General features: G+C 29.4%; 4 protein-coding genes across 5 annotated transcripts in view; 2 read left to right on the forward strand and 2 right to left on the reverse strand.

Annotated features, from left to right (window-relative positions):
• The first annotated feature begins 97 nt into the window (after positions 1 to 97).
• On the forward strand, positions 98 to 1,120 carry LOC113795130 (vesicle transport through interaction with t-SNAREs homolog 1A-like). The gene is made up of 2 exons (XM_027345318.2): positions 98 to 310; positions 395 to 1,120. Exons 1-2 carry the CDS (start codon positions 220 to 222, stop codon positions 937 to 939), a joined length of 636 nt encoding a protein of 211 aa, XP_027201119.2. The 5' UTR covers positions 98 to 219; the 3' UTR covers positions 940 to 1,120.
• A 905-nt stretch (positions 1,121 to 2,025) lies between these two features.
• On the forward strand, positions 2,026 to 11,438 carry LOC113795152 (uncharacterized). The gene is made up of 5 exons (XM_075820255.1): positions 2,026 to 3,823; positions 6,252 to 7,645; positions 7,726 to 8,067; positions 8,160 to 9,372; positions 9,689 to 11,438. Exons 1-5 carry the CDS (start codon positions 2,608 to 2,610, stop codon positions 10,918 to 10,920), a joined length of 5,397 nt encoding a protein of 1,798 aa, XP_075676370.1. The 5' UTR covers positions 2,026 to 2,607; the 3' UTR covers positions 10,921 to 11,438.
• A 1,114-nt stretch (positions 11,439 to 12,552) lies between these two features.
• Positions 12,553 to 14,242, reverse strand: LOC113790263 (POU domain protein 2-like). The gene is made up of 3 exons (XM_075820196.1): positions 14,018 to 14,242; positions 13,410 to 13,916; positions 12,553 to 13,307 (listed from the first exon to the last, which is right to left on the reverse strand). The coding sequence occupies exons 2-3, from the start codon at positions 13,885 to 13,887 to the stop codon at positions 12,973 to 12,975; spliced, it is 813 nt and encodes a 270-aa protein (XP_075676311.1). The 5' UTR covers positions 13,888 to 13,916; positions 14,018 to 14,242; the 3' UTR covers positions 12,553 to 12,972.
• Positions 14,243 to 14,283: 41 nt separating this feature from the next.
• LOC142645049 (uncharacterized) overlaps positions 14,284 to 22,207 on the reverse strand; it is a 49,598-nt gene continuing 41,674 nt past the window's right edge. The window contains exons 3-6 of one of the 2 annotated variants that reach the window (XM_075820195.1): positions 15,926 to 16,826; positions 15,504 to 15,874; positions 15,210 to 15,404; positions 14,284 to 15,114 (exon numbers count right to left, since the gene is read on the reverse strand). In XM_075820195.1, the coding sequence (XP_075676310.1) occupies positions 14,284 to 15,114; positions 15,210 to 15,404; positions 15,504 to 15,874; positions 15,926 to 16,694 (2,166 nt within the window). In that variant the 5' untranslated portion in view covers positions 16,695 to 16,826. Of the gene's footprint in view, positions 15,115 to 15,209; positions 15,405 to 15,503; positions 16,827 to 22,207 lie in introns of both variants that reach the window. The other variant, XM_075820194.1, reaches the window with a different exon arrangement.

Raw genomic sequence — 22,207 nt, forward strand, 5'->3', positions numbered from 1 at the left:
TATCATTCAAAATTCAATAAAAATATGTCCTATACTTTATGATCGACTCATTGTTTTTGTTGTTGTTGTTGTTGATGGTTTTTTTTGTTGTTTTGGACAAATTGTTTGATGGTTTCAAATTGATCATTCAACTCCCTTTTTATAAATATTATGTTTTATTTTCATAATGATAATTATTTAGTTTTTGATTCGCAACAAAACAAAAAATTGTGATATATCATGTCATCATCATCAAGACGTTTTGAAGATCTTAAAGATGAAGTAATTTCATTGAAAGAAAAAATACGAATTCATCGTCGTCGTAATGCAAGTATGGTGCCCAAAAAACAAATTGATAATTTAATTTTGTGGTTAATTTTTAATTTTTTTTTTGATTTTTCCATTCGAATTATAGATGAACTTACAATTAATAAATTATTTATCGATGGTGATCGTTTGATTGAAATGATACGAAATGAAGTAACAAAATGTCCACCACAAGTACAATCCGAAATGAATGGTCGTTTTTATGCATTGATGAATGAATGGAATGCATTTAAAAAAACTACGTTAACTAATCCACGATCGACTGTGACAAATGTATTTGGTCAAGGTTCAAATATTTCGGATGGAACACAACGACAAATTTTAGCACAAGGAATTGAATCATTAGAACAAACATCACGATCATTACAACGAGCCGAAATGGTTGCAAGAGAAACCGAAGAAATCGGTACAAACATTGTTGATGAATTGGGTAATCAACGTGAATCATTATTACGAACAAGACAAACATTGGATACAAATCGTGAAAATCTTAAACGAAGTCATCGATTATTACGTACAATCAATACAACATTAATAACAAACAAATGCCTTTTGATAGTTATTATTTTAATGGAAATTGCAATACTTTTATCCATAATTACCTATAGGTTTATTCTTCCACATAAAAAATAATTTTTGTTTCTTTTTTTTTGAACAAATATTTTTTCTTCTAATTCCGTCCTTGTTCAAAATAACAACAACAAAAAAATTCCATCTTCGTGGCACATACTCAGGTTCTGGTTCACCACTTAAATATGATTGATTTTTCTTCAAAAATGAAAAAAAAATAAAAAAAAACAATATTAAAAATCAATTCATATTTTGATTGGTGAAATATGGATAATGTAATAGGAGAATGATTCGTTTTTTCTTTTTAAAAATTTCTCAATGTCAAATTTTATCTTCAAATCAAATACACGGACATCAACAGACAGGATGTATTAATATTCCCTTTTTTCTTTTTGTAAAATAAAATTGATGATTTTTGCTTACAGAAAATCAATCAACTATATCAAATATCGGAAACAAATTCTTAACTAATTGTTGGTTTTGATTTTCAAGAAAAACATTCGAGACACTTGCACCACCGGTGACATAGTTCACTGATCATCATCATCATCAAATTTTTGTTGACAGAATGGATGAATTACAATGATGATTACATAATTTCTTTAAATTTCAATCAAAAAAAATGATTTCTTTTTCGATCATTTCCGTCGCACAATATTATTTAACAAAAATCAAAAAAATATTTTTCTTTTTTTTTCGGAAATAAAATTCGAAAATTTCATTTCTGAAACTTTTGGATGATCATCATTAGATGGCGTTGTTGGTCTTGAAAATTTTTTGTTCAATTCTTTTAAAATTTTTCCCGCGAATATCTTATATATTTGTAGAAATTGAAGATTGTTTGAGGGGGAAGAAAAAAGAGGCGTCCAAGATAATTTATATGTGATGTTGATGGAACCCCGAACAAAAAAAAATCTATGTGTGTTGGTCATACACATGGAAGAAGAAAACATAGTGAATCTATTTCGGTTGTGTGCATGCATCCACATACATAGCATGGGGACACTCGCCAAAATTTGGACTACACACATTTGTATGCGTGGACTGTATGTTCTCTAGTCTGGTCTGTTCTGTTCTGTTCTGTTCCTGTTTGTTTTTTGTTTTTCATTTGAATTTGAATTCAAACCAAAAAAAACCAAAACCAAACAAGCAAGCAATTTCTGGATCTCTTCAATACAATTCAAAAGCCAGTATTGTATTTGACGTTGACCAATGCAGACCGATCCGATTGTAGATCAGATCCGATTGCAAGATACATTCATCCTGTGCGTGTGTGTGTGTGTCCAATCTATCTTGTTTGTTGTTCAATCACCACTATTCGAACAAAATGAATTTATATTTTTTCAAAATTCAAATCTTTCATTGTATCCATAGTTGAATTTGAAAAAGAAATTATTTGAAATTATTTAAAATACGCATGTCATTTATGATGTGCTATGTGTGTGCGCGCGAATTTAAATTTTCAACAAAAAATAAAATAAAATAAAATTTTAAATTTCATTCAATTCTTCAATTCTCAAATTCATTCATTCATTAGATTCTCGTCTTGATCATTCGGTTCTTTCAAAATCGTTCCAATTTTTCTTTTGTTCATTAATGCATTGTGTGTAATGTTTAATCGAATTGTTTTGTTTGTTTGTGTTTGTTTTTTCTTTTTCTTCTTCAATCTGTTCAATCAAACACGTGCAATTCAATCAATTTAAAAATAATTAATTAACGGAGAAAAAAAATATGGATGTAAATACAGCAAATATATTACCATTAATATGGGCATCAAAACTTGGTTCGATTGGTGGTGGTGTTGGTGGTGGTGGTGGGGGAATAACAAATAATCATACAATGATGATGATGATGGGTGATGAACAAAATTCTTCACCACCACCCCCACCGTTATCATTATCATCACAACAAATTTCACCACAATTAATACAACCATCGACAACACAAGTGATATCATCATCATCATCATCGACAACAACTGCAACAACGCCACCACCATCAATTACATCAAATATCTTATCAAATTTAAATATTATTCCATCACAACAACAACAACAACAATCATTTCAAACAAATGAAATTAATTCTTCAACATTATCATCACAATTACCGCCAACATCATCATCATCATCATCATCATCATCATCAGTAACAGCAGCAAATTTATGGGCTGCTGCAGCATTATCAAATGTATCAAATGATTTAACATTATCATTTCAAAAATTATTAGCAGCCGCTGCATGTAACGGTGGTGTTAGTGGTGGTTTACCGTTACTACCTATTCAATCTAATAATAATGGATTAGATTCAATTACAGAATCAGATGCATTAACATTAGCAGCATTACAACAACAACAACAACAACAACATAATTCATTAATAAATCATTCATCAATCGGTAATAATAAACAACAATTATCTACCGGTTTAATGGTAAATGGTTTATTTGGATCTGATCGTACAACAACATCAACATCAACATCATCGGCTAATGGATTACATGCAATGATTACATCTTTAGCAGCAGCTGCTGCTGCAGCAGCAGCAACTAATCAAAAATCTGATATGTTAATCAATCAAAATCTAATTGATTCATTATCATCATCATCGACAACAAATTTAAATAGTGGTGGTTGTTTGAATAATTTTGATATTCAACAAGCATTATTAGCTAGACTAACTGGACATCATCAACAACAACAACAACAACAACAATCTCAATCGACAACAACAACAACAACAACAATGATTCAAGATCAGGATCCAACAATTATGATTTCAAACAACAACAACAACAACAACAATAATCTAATTTATAATTATAAAGCCAAACAATTATCATCATCTCCACCACCACCACCACCCACATCATTACAACAACAACAACAACAACAAGCTAATCATGTCAATTCATTTCTACCATCATCAACAACAACAACAACATCAGGTATGAAATTTGATATTTTTTTTTCCCATCAAAAATCAAAATTGATTGATTATCATCGGTTTTTTTTTCTTTTCCGAAAAGAAATCAATTACCTAATCACACACACAAACACATCATTAATCTTTTTGTTGTATGGTCATATCATACAAATGCAAATTTTATTGAATAAAATCAATAAAGGGCACACTGCCGATCATAATCGATTAGTGATCGATTGATTGATTGACCGGTTCCGAAAAAAAACAATTGAAACCTACAGTTCTTTGAAACCAAAAAAAAAAAAAAATAAAATCTGCATAAATTTATTTGTTTTGAAAATCGTTTTCTTTTTAAAAAAAAACTTTCATAGATAATTAATGATCAAAATCGAAAAACGTAAAATTTGAAAGTTTCCAAGTTTCTTCATACATACTTATGATAATAATATTGATTTTTCTGTTTTGCCAAAACAAAATTTTTTTGAAAAATGTCCAGAAAGAAATTTCAATTTCAATTTTCTATTGACTTTTCTATTCACAAATACACAAGAATGTTCAAATGCAATGTTTGAATTTTTTTTGGAATTTAGTAAGTAGGTAAATATTCATTCAAACATATATTATAAGTAGTGAGAGAGACAATATTCTTTTTTACAAATGAAAATTTTTACATAACAACAACAGAATCCAAAGATTGAGCAATACTGAGAGCAAGATTGAGCAATGAGAGAATGCATTTCGAAATGGAAAAATGGAAATTTTCAACCAAAAAAAAACGAAACGAATTCTAACCTAAGACCAACAGAAGAAGAATAAGAATAAAAAAAAATGATGAATGTGAAAAAAATATTTCCAAGTCATTCGATTCAATTCAATTCATTTCGAATATGATTTAAATTTTAAATTTTTTTGTTTGTTGTTCCACTGTGTTTGTTGATAACATTAAAATAGATAAATAAATTTTTGGAAGAAAAAAAATTTGTTTTTTTTATGTTTTGTTTTCATCTTCTTCGCAACAAAAAGAAAAACCATTTTCCAAAATTCTTCATTCGAATATTATTATTATTATTTTGAAATAGATTTTTTTCAAGAGAATTTTTGTTGATTCGGATGTTGACATAAGATTCATAAATTCATAATTATCATTTCATCCATCCATCTATATATAATTTGAATATCGAAAACCAATAATAATAGTAATGATGAAAAAACTCCTGTACAGATCGGGTTTAGGGTTTGGCCTTTGTCTTCATGTTTTGAATCACTTGTACACAAGCACATTCTCAATATGATCAGTCACTATTGCATTTAGTCAGGATTCACACTCCTTTTTTTTTTTGATTATATATTCTCTTTTGTTGCTATATGCAAAAATACGAAGAAGAATAAATGGGAGAAAATAATTTGCATATTCATACAAACCAACACACACACTATTTTAGAGAGCAGGCGTCATATAATTTGGCACGCGCCCTAATTCAAATATACATTATATATCAAAAATGAATGAATGAAATGAAATAGGCAAATTCATTCATCCATAACACCATAATGATTGTACATCTCTCCTGAATCATACCTGTGCTTGAAAGCTTTTTTATTTAATGTCTCTTTTTTTTTGCTGTCGAATATTGTAAAAAAGATGATGCGCATTCAAAATATAAGTAAAATTTGAATTTTCCATTCAGTCATTCAAAAATAATGATAATGGAATAGAATACATACCTGCCCATTTTTTCCAATTCAATTCAACTTGCTTCTATCGCTACTGGATATGTTTTTTTTCACCTTTTTTTTAATTTGATGTTGGTGTTATTCATTCATCATATTTTATGAATAATGATGATTGTTGACCTTGTTGACCTTATGAATCATGTCCTGAATTCTCGGGTCCTCATGTGTATTGTCAATCAATCAACAAAAAAGTAAAGTAAAGCAGTAAATATAATTGACAGTCTACCGACTACTGACTGACCGACTGACTGATTGTCTGTCTGACCTTATATTTGATTCAAAATTCAAAGACCGCCATGATCGATAGATACACATAGATAAATATATAGAGATATAATCCAAAAACAAACTCAACCATCACCATACGGAAATTAGATTTTTTTTTTTTGGTCCTGTTTTTCTTTTCAAAAAAGAAAATTGAAAATTATAATAATTTTTGACTAAGGTACCTAGGTTCAACGATTCTCTCGATTCAATGAATATGATGATTATGATTATTTTTTTTTTTAAAAAAGTTTATCATTGATGTGTGACTTTTGATTTTGAATGAATGAATGAATGAATAGTAAAGGAATGAAGACGATGAAAAATCAATCTTATTTTTGTTTCTGAATTGATCTTTGAAATTGATTTTTTCCCTCTCTCTTTTTTTTCTCTATAATAATAATTTGTGTCGGCGATGACGACGACGACGACGACGGCGGTATGGATCATAGATTTTGTCAATGAAATGATAGATCAAAATATTGGATTGACAACAACAAATTGTAATTTGGCTGTTTGTAATAATAATGATGATAATGGTATGAATATGACAACAACAACAACAACAACAGCAACAACAATTTCCGATACGTTACAACAACAACAACAACAACAAAATCGACGACGAAAACAACGAAAACAACGACATACATCATCATCATCATCATCATCATCAACGGCAGCAGCAATAACATTATTGAATGATGATAATAACGATGATGATGATAATAATAATGATTGTGATGATCAACAAGAAGAAGAAGAAGAAGAAGAAAATGTCCAGAATAATCATAGTTTGAATGATGATGATGATGAATGTTATGATGATAATGGTGATGATGACGATGGTGATGATGTTTCCGATAATAATGATAATAATGATGAAATGGAATGTACTGCTAGTTCTGGTATTACCATGAATAATAATGATAATATTGATAATATGATGATACAATCAAATGATGATGGTAATGATGCGGATACCGATGATAATAATGATGATGAGATTGATGGTGATCATGGTGATGAACAAATAAACAAATCAACAGCTGAACAACAGAATCAGATATCGGAAAATCATCAAACAGATACGGATAATGATAATAATGATGATGATTCGAATGATATGAAATGTTCAAAATCCGAAACAATAATTAAAAAACAATCGATTATTAATATCGATAGTAAAACAACATCGATTAATCGAAGAAAATTATCAACAACATTAGCTAATAATAAATCGATTACAAATAATCGTTTAAATAGTCGAAATAATACGGTTGCAGCATCGCTACAATTAAGAATGTTGTCATCATTATCATCTACAAATAACATAATAACTAATCAATTATCACAACAACAACGGTATCAGGGTAATAAAAATGGATCAAACAAAATTAGGACAAAATCTTTGAATAATCAATCATTCATACAAAATGGTGGAAATTTATCAAGAAAACGAAAATATTCATCATTAAAATTGGCTTCGAATAAATCATTGGCATCAAATCCAACAACAGCAACACCATCGAATACATTGTTAATGTCAACAATGAATCAATCAATTCCAACAACATCATTATCATCATCAACAACATTACCATTAAATCAAATATTAATGGCACAACAACATATGGATCAAATGTTGATCAATAATAATAATTCGAATCAATTTATTTCGGGAAATCTACATAATAATCAACAAATGTTAGCCAATAATAATAATAATAATAATCAACAACAACAACATCCACAATTAACACAATCAGCATTTACAGCAGCAACTGCTGCATTAGCAACAGCAGCAGCTGCATCCGGTATCACTGTTAATCAATTAATTGCACAGGTATGTTTTGTTTTGTTTATCGATTCTTAATCGATAATCGATATTAATTATATAATTATCATTGTTGATTAATATTTAAGTTAATGGCACAAGCAAATCAACAACAAATGTTTTTACAACAAGTACAAGCTGATCTTTTACAACAACAACAACAAAGTAAACAACATTTAATGTCTATTTCATCGCCACCAACATCTACAACAGTTTCCTCATCAAATATCCAATCACCAACACAATCATCATCAATGGCAGCAGCAAATTTATTTCCTCAATTATTAGCAGCAGCAGCAGCCGCATCATCTACATCACCAGCAATAACATCATCTCAAACAGCAGCATCGACCATAAATGGTTCACAACAATTATTACCATCAATGGCTACTATTCAACAATTACAGGCACAATTATTATTACAGAATCAGGTAAGTGTATCAAAAGTTTTTTTTTGTGAAAATCTTTTTAAACATTCCAATACATTATTTTTCCCAACATAACATAACATTTTTCTATACAGGGTCTATTTCCACCGAATATTCTAGCACAAGGTTTACAGAATTTAGCTGCATCAAGTGCAGCAGCTGCATTTCTTAATTCTCCTGTATCAAAAGGTTCTGTTCCAAGTCCATCGGCACCAAGTCCTACATTAACCGGTGGTGGTGGTATAAATTCGCATTCACAACATCATCATTCTCATCATCATCATCATCATGATGGTAATGGTCATAAATCACCATCAACATCTATTGAACATCGACTTAATCTATTATCATCATCATCAACAACAACAGCAACATCATCATCATCATCACCAAGTCCATCATCGAATTTAATCCCTCATCATCATCCATTATCACATCATTCAATTCATCATAATCATTCACGAAATTCACCTGGATCATTATTACAAACATTACCTTTATTATCGGGACAATCCAATAACAACAATAGTAATAATAATAATTCATCGAATATAATTGGTTATGAATGTTCCATTTCTAGTCCATCACGAGCATCAGAAGCTATTAACATAAGTAATAATAACAACAAAAATATTGATCAATTATCACCCACACAACAATTATTACAACAATATCAAAAAAATGTTATTGGATCAAATAATAATAATAATAATAATTTGCTCATTATGAATGATCAACAAAATAAACAATCGAATCAATCAAATGATAATGATCAATTAATGATTGGTAATGAACAACAACAACAACAACAATCATCATCATTAGATAATAATAATATTATCGATTCGATTAGTAGTGGTGGATCAATCTCAACACATACAAATACAAATCCAAATCATCATAATCATCATAATCATCATCATAATAATCATTCACATTATCATGGAACAAATACACAATCAAATCGTTCAATTCGTTCACCATCAACTAATCATGTTGCACAAACATCAACAACAGCCGGCCATCATCATCATCATCATCATCATCATCATTCACATCCACATCATCATCTAGCATTATGTAAAGCAGCATCAACAATGCCATCGGCTGTATTAATGAATCAACAACAACAACAACAATCGGGACAACAACAACGGGCTAGTAGTGCAAATACAAGTGCAAATAATCAAACCGGTAATACAAACAATAATAATAATAATAATAGTGAACTTAATCCGGATGAAATGACCGATCTTGAAGAATTGGAACAATTTGCTAAAACATTCAAACAAAGACGTATTAAGTTGGGTAAGTTGGGTTTTTTCTTTTTTTACTGAATCAATATTTTTATGCGAATATCCTATCTGATCTGGATAAAATGAATGAAAAATAGATGATTATTATTGGTGTGTGTGTGTGTGTGTGTATGACATGGCTTGAATAAGAAGCTTATCGCATGCAAAACACACATTCACCCACACACGCATGAATAATAACTGGATAATCAATGGAATATTCACAATGGTCATCCATATATATTGCTGACTGCTTGCTTATCTTGAATTTACCAAATGAATTTTTTATTTATTTTTTTTTTTTTTTTTTGATATTTTCTCATAAATAGGTTTCACACAAGGAGATGTTGGATTGGCTATGGGTAAATTATATGGAAATGATTTCAGTCAAACAACTATATCACGTTTTGAAGCATTAAATTTAAGTTTTAAAAATATGTGCAAATTAAAACCATTATTACAACGATGGTTAGAAGATGCTGATGCATCATTGAATAATCCAACCGGTGGATCTGGTATTGGTAACAATAATAATAATAATGGTGGTGGTATTGTTGGTTCACTTACTGGTTCATCGGGTTCATTAGGTGGTTCAGGATCATTACAATCCGGTACTGGTAATGGACATGGTTTATCCAGTATTTCTGGTAATGGATCATCAACTAATGGATCATCAAGTGGATGTGCAATTCCATCAGTAGATTCATTAAGTGGACGAAGACGTAAAAAACGTACCAGTATTGAAACAAGTACACGTGTAGCATTAGAACGTGCATTTCTACAGAATCCAAAACCAACATCCGAAGAGATAACAATGTTAGGTAATTCATTATGTATGGAAAAAGAAGTGGTACGTGTTTGGTTTTGTAATCGACGACAAAAAGAAAAACGAATCAATCCACCAACAACAACATCATCGGCATCAAGTGGTGCAGCATCAAATTCACCTGGACCAAGTTCACCATTATCATTAGTATTTGGTGGTAGAAATTTTCTTGATGAACAAGATGATGATGATGATTATATTGATTATGATGAAGATGCAACCAGTGAAGATGATGATGATAATAATGGCGGTAAAGATGATCTTCATTTTACAGGACATTTTTCACATCTTAATCATCATCAACAACAACAACTTCGATCAATCGAATCTGAAGATGAACAACAACAACATCATCATCATCAAGTTGATGAAGAGGAAATACTTAATAAATCAGCTATACAACAGCAAATATCATCAATAAAATCAGCCAGTAATAGTAATGGAAGACGAAAACAAAGTCAACATTCAATTAATCGTAATCGTCATAGTAATAATGTATCACCGATAACAACAACAACAATATTACCATCATCATCATCATTAGATCCATTTGATTTTAATCAACAACAACAACAACAACAACAACTTATTGATTCAATAATAATTTCACAAACAACAACAACAAATGAAAATGAAAATAATGATATGGATGATGATGTAGATGATGATGATGATGATGAATTAATAACAAACAGATTGAATGAATCAACAACAACAACAACAACAATAATGTAAATATGAGTGATTCTTAATTCAACAACATCTTAAATAACAACAACAACAACAATCTAGTCCCAAGAAAACAATAATCATTAACATTATCAACATTTTTTCTTCCTTTTTTTTTAATTTTTCCAAATGTAATAACCTACTATATATAAAGCATTCCATTGACAAGACATTTCCATTTGTTTATTCTATTTCGAATCGAGGCAATCAAGCAATTTTTTAATTAAAAAAATAATTAGTGCAACACCTACAACCAAAAAACCTTCAGAATTGTTCCAGAATTTTCATTACAATTTTCATTCCATTATTCCATTATTCATTCCAAATGTTTGTGCTAATAATATGTGTAAAAAAATTAACTAAACAAAACAAAAAAAACGAATTTTCAAGATGAAAATCTCATCACATTAACAATTTACATAGAAAAATTTCTTTTTTCCAAACAATTTTCGCTCTGTGAAATAATAATAATAATAAATTTCCAAGTAAATGAATGTCATTATTAAATGCAAAATGATTCAGAATTTTTTTTTACCTTTTTACAAAATTGAATCTCAGATAAATCAATTTGTTTGGGATAAATCAAATTTTTTAGGGGTTCGAACAAACAGAATGGAAAAAATCTGACCAAATGTGATTTACATCTTTATAATGCAGTAACAAAAAAAAAGTTTGATTGATGAACCGTTGTTTGATATTTTATTCAAGGAAAAAAAGAAATTTACATATTTCTCTTTTTGTTGCTGTCGAAACAAATTCAATTGCATATTTGGCATTTGTTTGGATGAAGTTTCAAAAAAAATTGAAAATGATAATGATGGAAGGGCCAAATAAAAAAAAATTCAATAAATTTTCCCTGTGTTCGATGGATGATGGTCCGAAACATCAAAAAAAAACAAAAAAACAAATCATCAGGTTCCATTTGTCTTCATTTTGTTTTTTATTTTATTTTCTCTTTTTTTAGCTTCAAAATGAAATTTGCCCTTATTTTTCCATGATGGATATGGTGTATGGTGTATGTAAATTGGCCATATTAAGCAAATGAGCATGGACAAAAAATGAAGTGAAATGAAATGGATCGATGGATGGATGGATGGATGGATGGATGGTCGAAAGATTTTTTTTTTTTTTTTTTTTTGTTTCAAAGAGAATCACAAAGTGAGTGAGTGAGTGGATGGAAACTAAAAAAAAAAATTTAAATAAGCTTAAAACATACCATACAGATGATGATGTATATATTCGATAAAATTGATGATGATGATGAAGGGAAGGGAAACAATAAGTCCATAAAGCAATGGGGAGATTGAAAACAAATAGAGAATGAGAGAAATTACGAATAAAAATAAAAAACAACAAATTTGATATCATCATTTTATTTGTTTGAATGGAGACAGAAATAGAAACAAAGCGATCCAAAGTGTATTATATCGGGAGAAAACAAAAAAAATTCGGGTAGATTTGATTGATTGCTCATAGAATGATGATGATGTTGTTTACCCGAAAAAAAACCAGACAAATCCAAAAACAAATGAATGATTTAGAATTCAACATTGATTGTTGACATTGAGACGTTTTTTTATTTTGATTTCATCCAAAATTTTTTTTTTATTTTATTCAGAATTAATATCAAATGAAATGAAATAAATGAAGATCTATGGAAATGTATGTTGTGTGTTTGTGTGTTTGTTTGTGAATATAATATTTCGAAAGGATGATGCAGAAGAAGAAAATTCTTTTCATTCTATAAACAATCATTTTATTCATACATTTTTTTTTTTCATTCGATTCATTGAAAAAGATCATTGATAAATTGGTAATTTTCGTATGTGTGTTTTTCGGATTGAATAAATACAATTTTTAATTTTATCAATTTTTTTTTCTACAGACAATTTTCCGAAACAAATTCAGTTATGGTCAACATTTTAATTAATATCATCTCTGTTTGTTTTGTTTGTAAATAATATTTATATAATTTACATATTATAATAGGCAATGGTTAATTTAAGGTTAAAAAAGAAGGTGATTTGTAATTGATTGATTTGTTATTCATCAAGGAATTCAGTCTGCATTCGTTGTTGTTGATGCATTCGTGGACGCTGTATTCATTGGTGATTGCCGTTGTCGTTGTAGTTGATTATTAACCATTGAGGAATCATTATCATCATCAACATAATCATCATTGTCAACATCAATATCGTCATCATCATCATCATTTAATAATGTCGAAATCGAATGTTGATGATGTTTAGTTCGTTGTTGTTGTTGTTGTGATAAATTTAAATGACCTATTAATGATTGATTATGAGATTTATTTGTAGGGATTGGAGAATCACCACCACCACCACCAATACCACCATATAAAGATGATGTTGAACTATTGGATGATCGATTTCCTGTTGAAAATAGATCAGTTTTTTTTTGTTGATTAATTTGGGAAAAATTCTACTAAATTCATGTTGTTTTTGAATAAATAAACAGGCAAAAAAAATTCTTACCAATTTGATCAACATAAGAATCACCGGAATAAAACATCATATCGGTTGGTGATGAACTAAGTGGTGAACCACAACCCGGACCCAATGGATTGATACGTTTTTCTTTTTGTCGTCGATTACAAAACCAAACACGTACCACTTCTTTTTCCATACATAATACATCGGCTAACATACAAATCTCTTCGGATGTTGGTTTTGGATTCTGTATGAATGCACGTTCCAATGAAACACGAACAGTTGTTTCAATACTGGTACGTTTTTTACGTCTCCGTCCACTAACAGCTTCAGGCATTTGTGCTAATGCTGCTGGACTTGGTATCGAAATTGAACCGGTTGGATTATTTAATGATGCATCAGCATCTTCTAACCATCTTTTAAGTAATGGTTTTAATTTGCACATATTTTTAAAACTCAGATTCAATGCTTCAAAACGAGATATGGTTGTTTGACTAAAATCATTTCCATATAGTTTACCCATAGCTAGGCCAACATCACCTTGTGTGAAACCTAAACAACAACAACAACAACAGCAAAGAGAAAGTTTGCAAAAAAATTTTTGACATTTTTTTTCAATAAAAATTATTTCATTTTTTTTGTGCCTAACTTACCCAACTTAATACGTCGTTGTTTAAATGTTTTAGCAAATTGTTCCAATTCTTCGAGATCAGTTATTTCATCAGAATCAGCACGATTAACATGTGCACGTAATTGATTAGCTGGTATTGAACTAACCGATGTTAGGCTAGCATTATTATTATTATTACTGGATTGATTTACAATTCCACCATAGGATTTATTTGATGAAGAATGATGATTATGATGATTAGAAGATGGTGATGATGAATGATGATGATGATTATATTTACTATGAACATTAAATGATCCAGATGATGATGATGAACCAAGAGATTGTTGTTGTTGTTGTTGACGAATTGATTTTACCGTTAATCGGTGAATTATTCAATTTTAAATATGATGATGATGGTGATAATTCTCGATCATCATTATCATCACCATCATTATCATCGTTATTATTACCACTATATCCACTTTGTTTATCATTTTGCTGTTGTTGATTTTGATTTAATTGCTGTTGTTGTTCTTTAATCATCATTGCCAATGTTTCACGACATGTACGTTTATTATTATTTTGATAATGATGATTATGATTAACATTTTGATTTTGTAAACCATTATTATGATGATGTTGATGATTATGATCGTTGATTAATGTCGATGTTGATGATGATTCCGAACCGATCATATTCAAATCATCATATAATAAACGTTTATTATTTAAATTCATTAGATTTGATTCTTGTTGTTGTTGTTGTTGATGATATAGATTTATTAAACGTTTTTGATGTTCTTTTGCTAACCTTAGTTGTTGTCGATTTTGTTGTTGTTGTTGCTGTTGATCAATCGATGTAAATCCATGATGATAATATTTTTGATTATTATTTATTTTCGGTGATAATGATGATCTTGATTGATCATTTTTATTATTATTATTCAATGATGGTGATGATCGATTATTATTGACTAATAGATTACTATTACTACTACCAGTAATTGATTGATTACCGGTATTTGATGATAAAGAATTTGTCGGAAATAGATGATTACCGGTTATGTTGTTGTTACTACCACTACCAGCATTATTAGCTAGATTTTGTAATCCGATTAAACTTTGTTGAAAGAAATTCTTTGTAAACAAAACAAAAAAATTATAAAATTAGGGTTATTATATTTTATTTATCCTTGTAACTCTTTTTTTTATAAGTTCAAAAAATTACTTACCGGATTACTAAGTAAAAGTTGTGATTGTAGTTGTTGTTGTAGATTGGATTGTGATCCAGAAGTAGATACATTACCACCACCACCGCTTAATAGAGGAAGTAAAGGACTTAGGAATGCTGCAGCGGCTGCTTGCGTTGACGTTTCATGGTCATTTTTCTGATTAAACAATGATAATGAATGTGCCAGATTAGGAATCTATTTCCACACAACCCCAAATAGTAATGCGAAAAAGAAAACATTTCAAACAAAACGATAATCATCATTATTATATTCAAATCAATCAATTTCACTCACGTTTTGTGGAAGAAAAAATGATGATGCTTGATTCAATTGATTCAGTTGATGATTCGTTGTTGTTGTTGTTGGCTGTGAATGTGGATAAACATTCATCATCAATTGTGACAATAATTGATCGGATAGCTGTTGTTGTTCACGATGTTGAATCGATTTTTGCTGTTGTTGTTGTTGTTGTTGAGAACCGGATGTAGCAGTAGCAGCAGCAGCAGCCGCAGCAGCTGCTTGAAATGCTTGATTAGCTAATAATGACTGTATTGCTGGCAGATTATTGACCGCTACTAATTGCGATGAATTTGAAACAAGAACCTGGGCAAATGCTTGCGCAGCAGCTTGTGCAGCAGCAGCAGCCGCAGCTGCTACTGTTGTTCCTGAATTATTTCCATTATTGTTATTATTTTCATTATTACTGATATGATTACCGGAAACATTGTTATTCGATATCGCCGTTGTTGTTGTGGTTGATGATGTATTTGTTGATGGTGATGAAGTAAATGATGAACTTGTGACCAGATTCAATAGATCTTGGGCTGTTAAACCACCCGATATTGATTGAGATTTTGATAATGAATGTAATAATTGTAATTGTTGCTGTTGTTGTTGTAGATCAAATGTTGATGATGATGATGATAATAATGAACGTTTATAATTATCAATCATATCTGGACTTGAACGTTGTTCAGAATCTTTATTAAGTTCCGGTGATGATGATGTTGATGATGATTGTCGACGATTCGTATTGGAATGATGTAAACGATTTTTCATTGAGAACATTGTAGGTTTATGATCACCATCACCATCATCATCATCATCATTATTATTGGAATGATTTGAATCCGGTGATCGGGATTTTCGATTATTCTTTTCATTTTGATGATCATCATCATTATCATTGTCATTGATTTCTTGACCATCATCATCTTCAGATTTATCATAACAAGTATTTACATTAATACCATTTACATCATTCATATTATCATCATGGTTTATCATTTGATCATCATCACCATTATCAATTGATTTAGTTTGATTTGTTTCAACCAATGTATTAGTAGCAGCAGCAGTAGTATTAGTAGTTGTTGTTGTTGTTGTTGTAATTGGAGTAGCCGAAACTGTAGCAACATTAGTTGATTGATGATGATGATGATGCTGTTGACCATCCATAATCATATTCATCATCATCATCATCATAATTGATCATATAGAATATATAGTGGAAAAAATTTAACTGCTTATGTTTATGTTTTTCGTTGGTTTAAGTTTGAATCAATTTTGAGGTAGATTTTTTTGTTTGCTTTTTTTTCCATTCGTTCAATCAAGGATCTATGCGTAAAAATGAATGAAATTGAAATGAAAAAAATGAAATTTTTCTCAATCTTAAATGATAATAATGATGGAAAATCATTTGGTAACGGATCATTAAAGTTTGCATCATCATGATGATGATGATATTGAAAATGGAAATAAACTAAAAGCCTATATGATGGAAATAAAATAAAAAAAGTCAAAGTTGACAATGAATGATCGATTAGGTGAAAAAATAAAAGAAAAAAACGATAACCGAACCCGTAAAAGAAATTTACCCGAAAAAAAAATTTGTCATCATTTGTAACATGAAAAAAACATTTATGACAAGTAATGGTGATGACAACTTTTTCATATTTTTTTTTGTTCGGTTATTCGTTATCAGTCATATTTTTTTTGAAAAATATCTGATCCGAAGATGAAAAAGCTGCTGATGTTGCTGTAAATTAGAATGTGATAATATGGTACGTAGGCGTTTATCATTGTTTGTTGTTTGTTACCTGCTGGTGTTGATTTCATAGAGAGAAATCTTCACCAACAAAATAAAAGAAAAGAAAAGAGATTTTGATTGATTAAAAGAACTTTGTCCACCAAATAATAATGAAGAACTCACTGAACATGTTTCCATTCACACACACACAAAATGATTACATTTTATTTTTAATTTGACTTTTTTAAAAAAAAAAGTCAAATCAACAAATCAACCATGTTATTTTCATTTCTTTTTATAATTAAATTTTCAATAATTGAAATTTTCAAATTATCAAAAAAAAATTATAGATATCATCATTATCTGAATTGAATTAAGTGAATCCCCCCTTCCAAAAAAAATATGATCATTTTTTTAATAAATTTATTACAATTCAGGTTTGCAAAATTGTAAACGAAAAAGACTTAATTATAATCAAAATGAAATATAATCAGAGCATATCGTTTGATCAATGTCGATTGTTGATTGTCAATTGTCAATTCGCATTTTGCAAAAAAAAATCATCCAAAACTAAATAAATGTTCAAAGGCGTGAATCAAATCACTAAATTTATATATGTTTTATTCTCCTCCTCATTCAGTTTTTGTTGTTGTTGCTGTTTACGTTTCAACCCTTATTATGCATCAGATTCGACATTGGGGATGTTCTATGATTTGAATATTTGATAAAAAAAAGAGATGTTCAATGTATTCACCAAAAAAAGATACGAGCAGCAGCAGCACGATACATTCAGATTTGAATTTCAAATCATTTTCTTTTCAATTCAAAGTTGGTAATGTTTGCATACGAAAAATCAATTCAAAATTTGTGAGAATTGATTTTTTCTGGTTATTCAGCAAGCTCAACATCAGCAATGAATAAATGAATGAAAGAGTACAACCCATTCAATCTTTTTTTTTTTACTGCTTAGTTTTCTCTTTCTCTCGCTCAACCATAACACATTGAATACATTACATGAGGATGATGATCTATTCAAATATACATCCTCCGTAGTTTTTTTTTCATTTATATTTTATTATTATGAAAAATATATCCCTTCCCATTTCAATATGCGAATAGAATGCATAGGGTTGACAATAATGATGATAACAATGTGTTAAGGTGGGAGCCAAAAAACTCTAACTTTTATTCTTTCTTTCTCTCTCTCTTCCTTAGTGTTATGCAATGATAATGATTATCATAACCATAGATATTGCGGATATTAAACATGTCAAAAATCAAAGTTGTTGCTTTTGGTCAGACGGGAAAAAATGCATTTCTCTTCAATTAAAAAAGAAAATTTAATTAAATTTATCAAATTTTTGTTGTTGTTGTTGTTGTTCATTTCTTAAACAACATTATTAAAAAATGAATTAAATGAATCAATGTTTTTTTTTGTTCTTATTTTCAAAATTACGTGATTCGTTTTCAATTTCCATAGAAAACAACAAAGAAAAGAAAAGAAACCACAACTAGACTGATAGTGATAGTTATGTAAACATAATTTAATTATGATTATGGTTATTATTATTTGGTTTGCTTGTTCAAAATGTTTTATAGAAGTTCCAAGAAAATCAACTATAGTTTTAAATAACAGTAGCAAACAATAACAAAAATTTGAAAATTTAGTTCGTGATCAAACGATGATGATGAATTTGGAATATTCATAAAAATGTAATGATGGGTGAGAGGTGGCTGAGAGGGAAAGAATGATCATCCACAATGCAATGATAACGAGAACCAAAAAAATAATAATTTCCGTTCAAAAAAGATTCGTTATTATTGATGATGATGATCATCATAAACAATAAAAAACAATAATAACAACAAACCAGAATCCATAGAAAAAAACAAGATCAAAGGCCAATACAAAACATTGAATATCTCGTATTATCATAAAAAAAAGAAGAAAGAATAAACTCGTGTCAATCAGTAAGTGAATGCGAGAGAGAAAGAGAGAGAATTTTTGAATTGCTCAAAAATATTCCATGAAATATTCTGTGAATAAAATAAACGATCATCATCATCATCATCAGCGTCTATGGATGATGATGATGATGAACCGATGATGATGATGATGATAAAACATTCTAGTTTCATTCATTCATTCAATAATATGAAGAAAACTGTGACTGTGAATGAATGCAATGTAATTCACATTCAGTTATAACTGAAAATAATCCAACAAACAACAACAAAACTATATTCAAAAAAAAGAAAGAAAAAAGAAGAAAAAATGAGTCTCTATGGATCACATCACACACACACACACACACACATCAATTGAAATTGAAAGAATTTGTTGTTGTTGTTGTTATTGAATTCGACAAAAAAAGAATTTACGAACGTTAGACGAATGATAATCATAATAATCATCATCATCATATGGAAAAACGAACAAAAAATCCCCCCCCCCGAAAAAATAGTCCATATTCAAATTTATTCAAATTGCTTTTTTCGCTTGTCGACTTATTCTCGTTTTATTTGATTCCCCTCATCATCCATAACAACACATCAAAACACATCATTATCACTTTTGCGAACAAAAAAAAAATGAAAATAATAATAATAATAATAATTGAGAGAGAAATATCAAACATCATCGGATTTTTTTGGTTGTTGAAGAATGGAATTGGAATATATTTTTTTTATACTAGAATTTCATCAATTCTGGAATGTGAAAATCGCAAATTTCATTTTTCTTTTTCTCTCTGCGTTCATATTCCCAATAATAATATTCACAGAATTTATATTCACGCCAAACTCGAGAATATTCTGAGAAAAACAGAAATATTGAAAAAAAACAGAAATCATTCAATTTACAATTCGATTTTTTTTTCTTTCCTGGGCACCAATGAGAATTCACCAGAGATGTGTGTGTGTTATTAGAGGAAACTTTTTTTTTTGTTTGAAAAAAATCAACAAGAAAAAGATGTTGATGAACTGAACAGGAACTATGAGAAGAAAACTTGCAAAAATAAAAAAATTTAAAATTCAAAGACTAAATGCTCGTGTAAAGAAAATTGAATGATTTAAATTCAATAATTTGACTGCCATCATGAAATATTAGTGAAATTTTTTGGCTATTTTCGTGGTTATTATTATTATTGTATCACTATTTTTGGTTTGGTTTTTATTTAAATGGATATTTTAAATCATTTTCTCTAAGTTTCTCCCCCTTTCCCCTTCCCTCCAAAAAAAACGAAATATTACATTCACGAATATTCAGTAGCAAGAGAGAGAGAAATATTTGTGAAATGGCCATAACAACCAACAACAACGAACAAACGACAACCAACCATCCTGAAACCATCAGCAGCCAATAATTTAAATATTTTTTCATTATTATTATTATATGGATGGCCAGCAAAAGAAAAAAATGGAATATTTATTCTTCTGGCCTTTTTTACATTTTTTTTCTAGTATAGAATTATTATTATTATTTTTTTTTGCTTCATCCAAGAAATTCTTTATTCGTTTTTCTCTCTCTCTCTCTCTCTCTCTCTCTCTCTCTCTTTCTCCAGCCGTTCAAAAAAGAAAAAAAAATTCAAATGTCCGTATGGTCCAATTTGAATGGCTTATGGGCATTGGGCGAGAGAGAGAGAGAGAGAAAGACAGGGGAAAGCAATGCAAAAAAAAATCGAATATGGAAAAATAAAATGAAAAACATCATCCATCCACCATCACTACATATAAATGTGGAGGGGAAAAAAATGCAAAAAAAAAAAAGATCGAAAAGCAATAATCATATTGATGTTTTTTTTTCTGTTGGTGGATTGTCCACCATCCCCACCACCACCACCAAATATTATTAAATACATTTAGAATTTCAAATGAACAGAATATTCTCTTCTTCTCTCTCTCCCTCTTCCAGTCAGGAAAAAAAACAAGTCTCTTTAATTCTATCCCCCTTCATTTTATCAGTGAAGAAGAAAAAGATGAAAAAAAAACATTCCGATTTCGTCATCATCATCATCATGATTATTGTATTCGTTGTCGTCGTCATCGTTAGTTTCTATGTGGCAAAATTCAACATTTTGTTCTCCCCAAACACACACACACACAAACACTCTAAATCCACTATGTTTATGTAAAATTTTGTTGGAAAAAAATGGACAATTCTTTTCTTTTTTTGTTTGGGATTTATTTTTGTCTAAAGTTAGTCCAGCAGCAGCTACCACCACAATTTGAATAATGCAGTCATCATCATCATCATCACAAATCGTTATTGTAGAATGAATGTATTTTATATATATGAAAATGACCCTAGATGTTTTGATGTATGTGTGTGTGTGTTGGTCGAGGGGGTTAAAAGAATGGAAAAAAATTCTGTAATAAACAACAACAATAACAATGGATTTGCTGACTTGATCAGTTTTTTTCTTGAATATTTTTGCTTTTGAAGAGAAAAATACGTGTTAAGACCCATTACTATTATTATTATGGTTGCTAAATTGATTGTCAAACTTTATTTTTTTTTTTTTATTTTTTTTTTTGGTTAAATCGTTTAGGCAAATATAGAAAAATGGAAGAAAAAATTCATTTTGTTTGTTCTGGTGTCCATAAGTGTTTGTGTGTGTATGAACACAATTCATCTTCATATAAAACAAGATAATAATTGGCATCTTTTGACATCAAGTGGAGATTTTCTTCTTTTTTGGTTCATTTTATAACTTATTCTCAAAAATAGTCAACAAACTTGTCAACAGTAATTTGTTTTTACATTTTTTCTTGAATTGCCAAAAGAAAAAAAAGGAGAATTCAGTGTTATTTCTTATTCTTTTTCGAAAATCATTTTCATATTTAGATCAAGTTCATTTTGAATACAATTTTTTGATGTTTTGTCCATGTTGACCATCAAAATACCGGATAATATTGAATTCATTTGTTTTGAAATTATGATCAAAACCGATAAGTCACTGTATCCAAA

This window comes from Dermatophagoides pteronyssinus, unplaced genomic scaffold (assembly GCF_027571235.1).
Source record: "Dermatophagoides pteronyssinus isolate colony J.1.1.1.1 unplaced genomic scaffold, Derpt_VIB-CSIC_2022.12 sq0006, whole genome shotgun sequence".
Lineage (NCBI taxonomy): Eukaryota > Metazoa > Arthropoda > Arachnida > Sarcoptiformes > Pyroglyphidae > Dermatophagoides > Dermatophagoides pteronyssinus.

Excerpts from the sequence above, each read along its gene's own strand:
- LOC113795130 (XM_027345318.2), top strand. The coding sequence starts at position 220 with ATGTCATCATCATCAAGACGTTTTGAAGATCTTAAAGATGAAGTAATT. Across the intron at positions 311-394 it reads TCATCGTCGTCGTAATGCAA|ATGAACTTACAATTAATAAA; the intron begins GTATGGTGCCCA and ends TTCGAATTATAG.
- LOC113795152 (XM_075820255.1), top strand. The coding sequence starts at position 2,608 with ATGGATGTAAATACAGCAAATATATTACCATTAATATGGGCATCAAAA. Across the intron at positions 3,824-6,251 it reads AACAACAACAACAACATCAG|ATTTTGTCAATGAAATGATA; the intron begins GTATGAAATTTG and ends TATGGATCATAG. Across the intron at positions 7,646-7,725 it reads TTAATCAATTAATTGCACAG|TTAATGGCACAAGCAAATCA; the intron begins GTATGTTTTGTT and ends TTAATATTTAAG.
- LOC113790263 (XM_075820196.1), bottom strand. The coding sequence starts at position 13,887 with ATGGGTAAACTATATGGAAATGATTTTAGTCAAACAACCATATCTCGT. Across the intron at positions 13,308-13,409 it reads TTCTTATGTTGATCAAATTG|GAAATCGATCATCCAATAGT; the intron begins GTAAGAATTTTT and ends TATTTTCAACAG.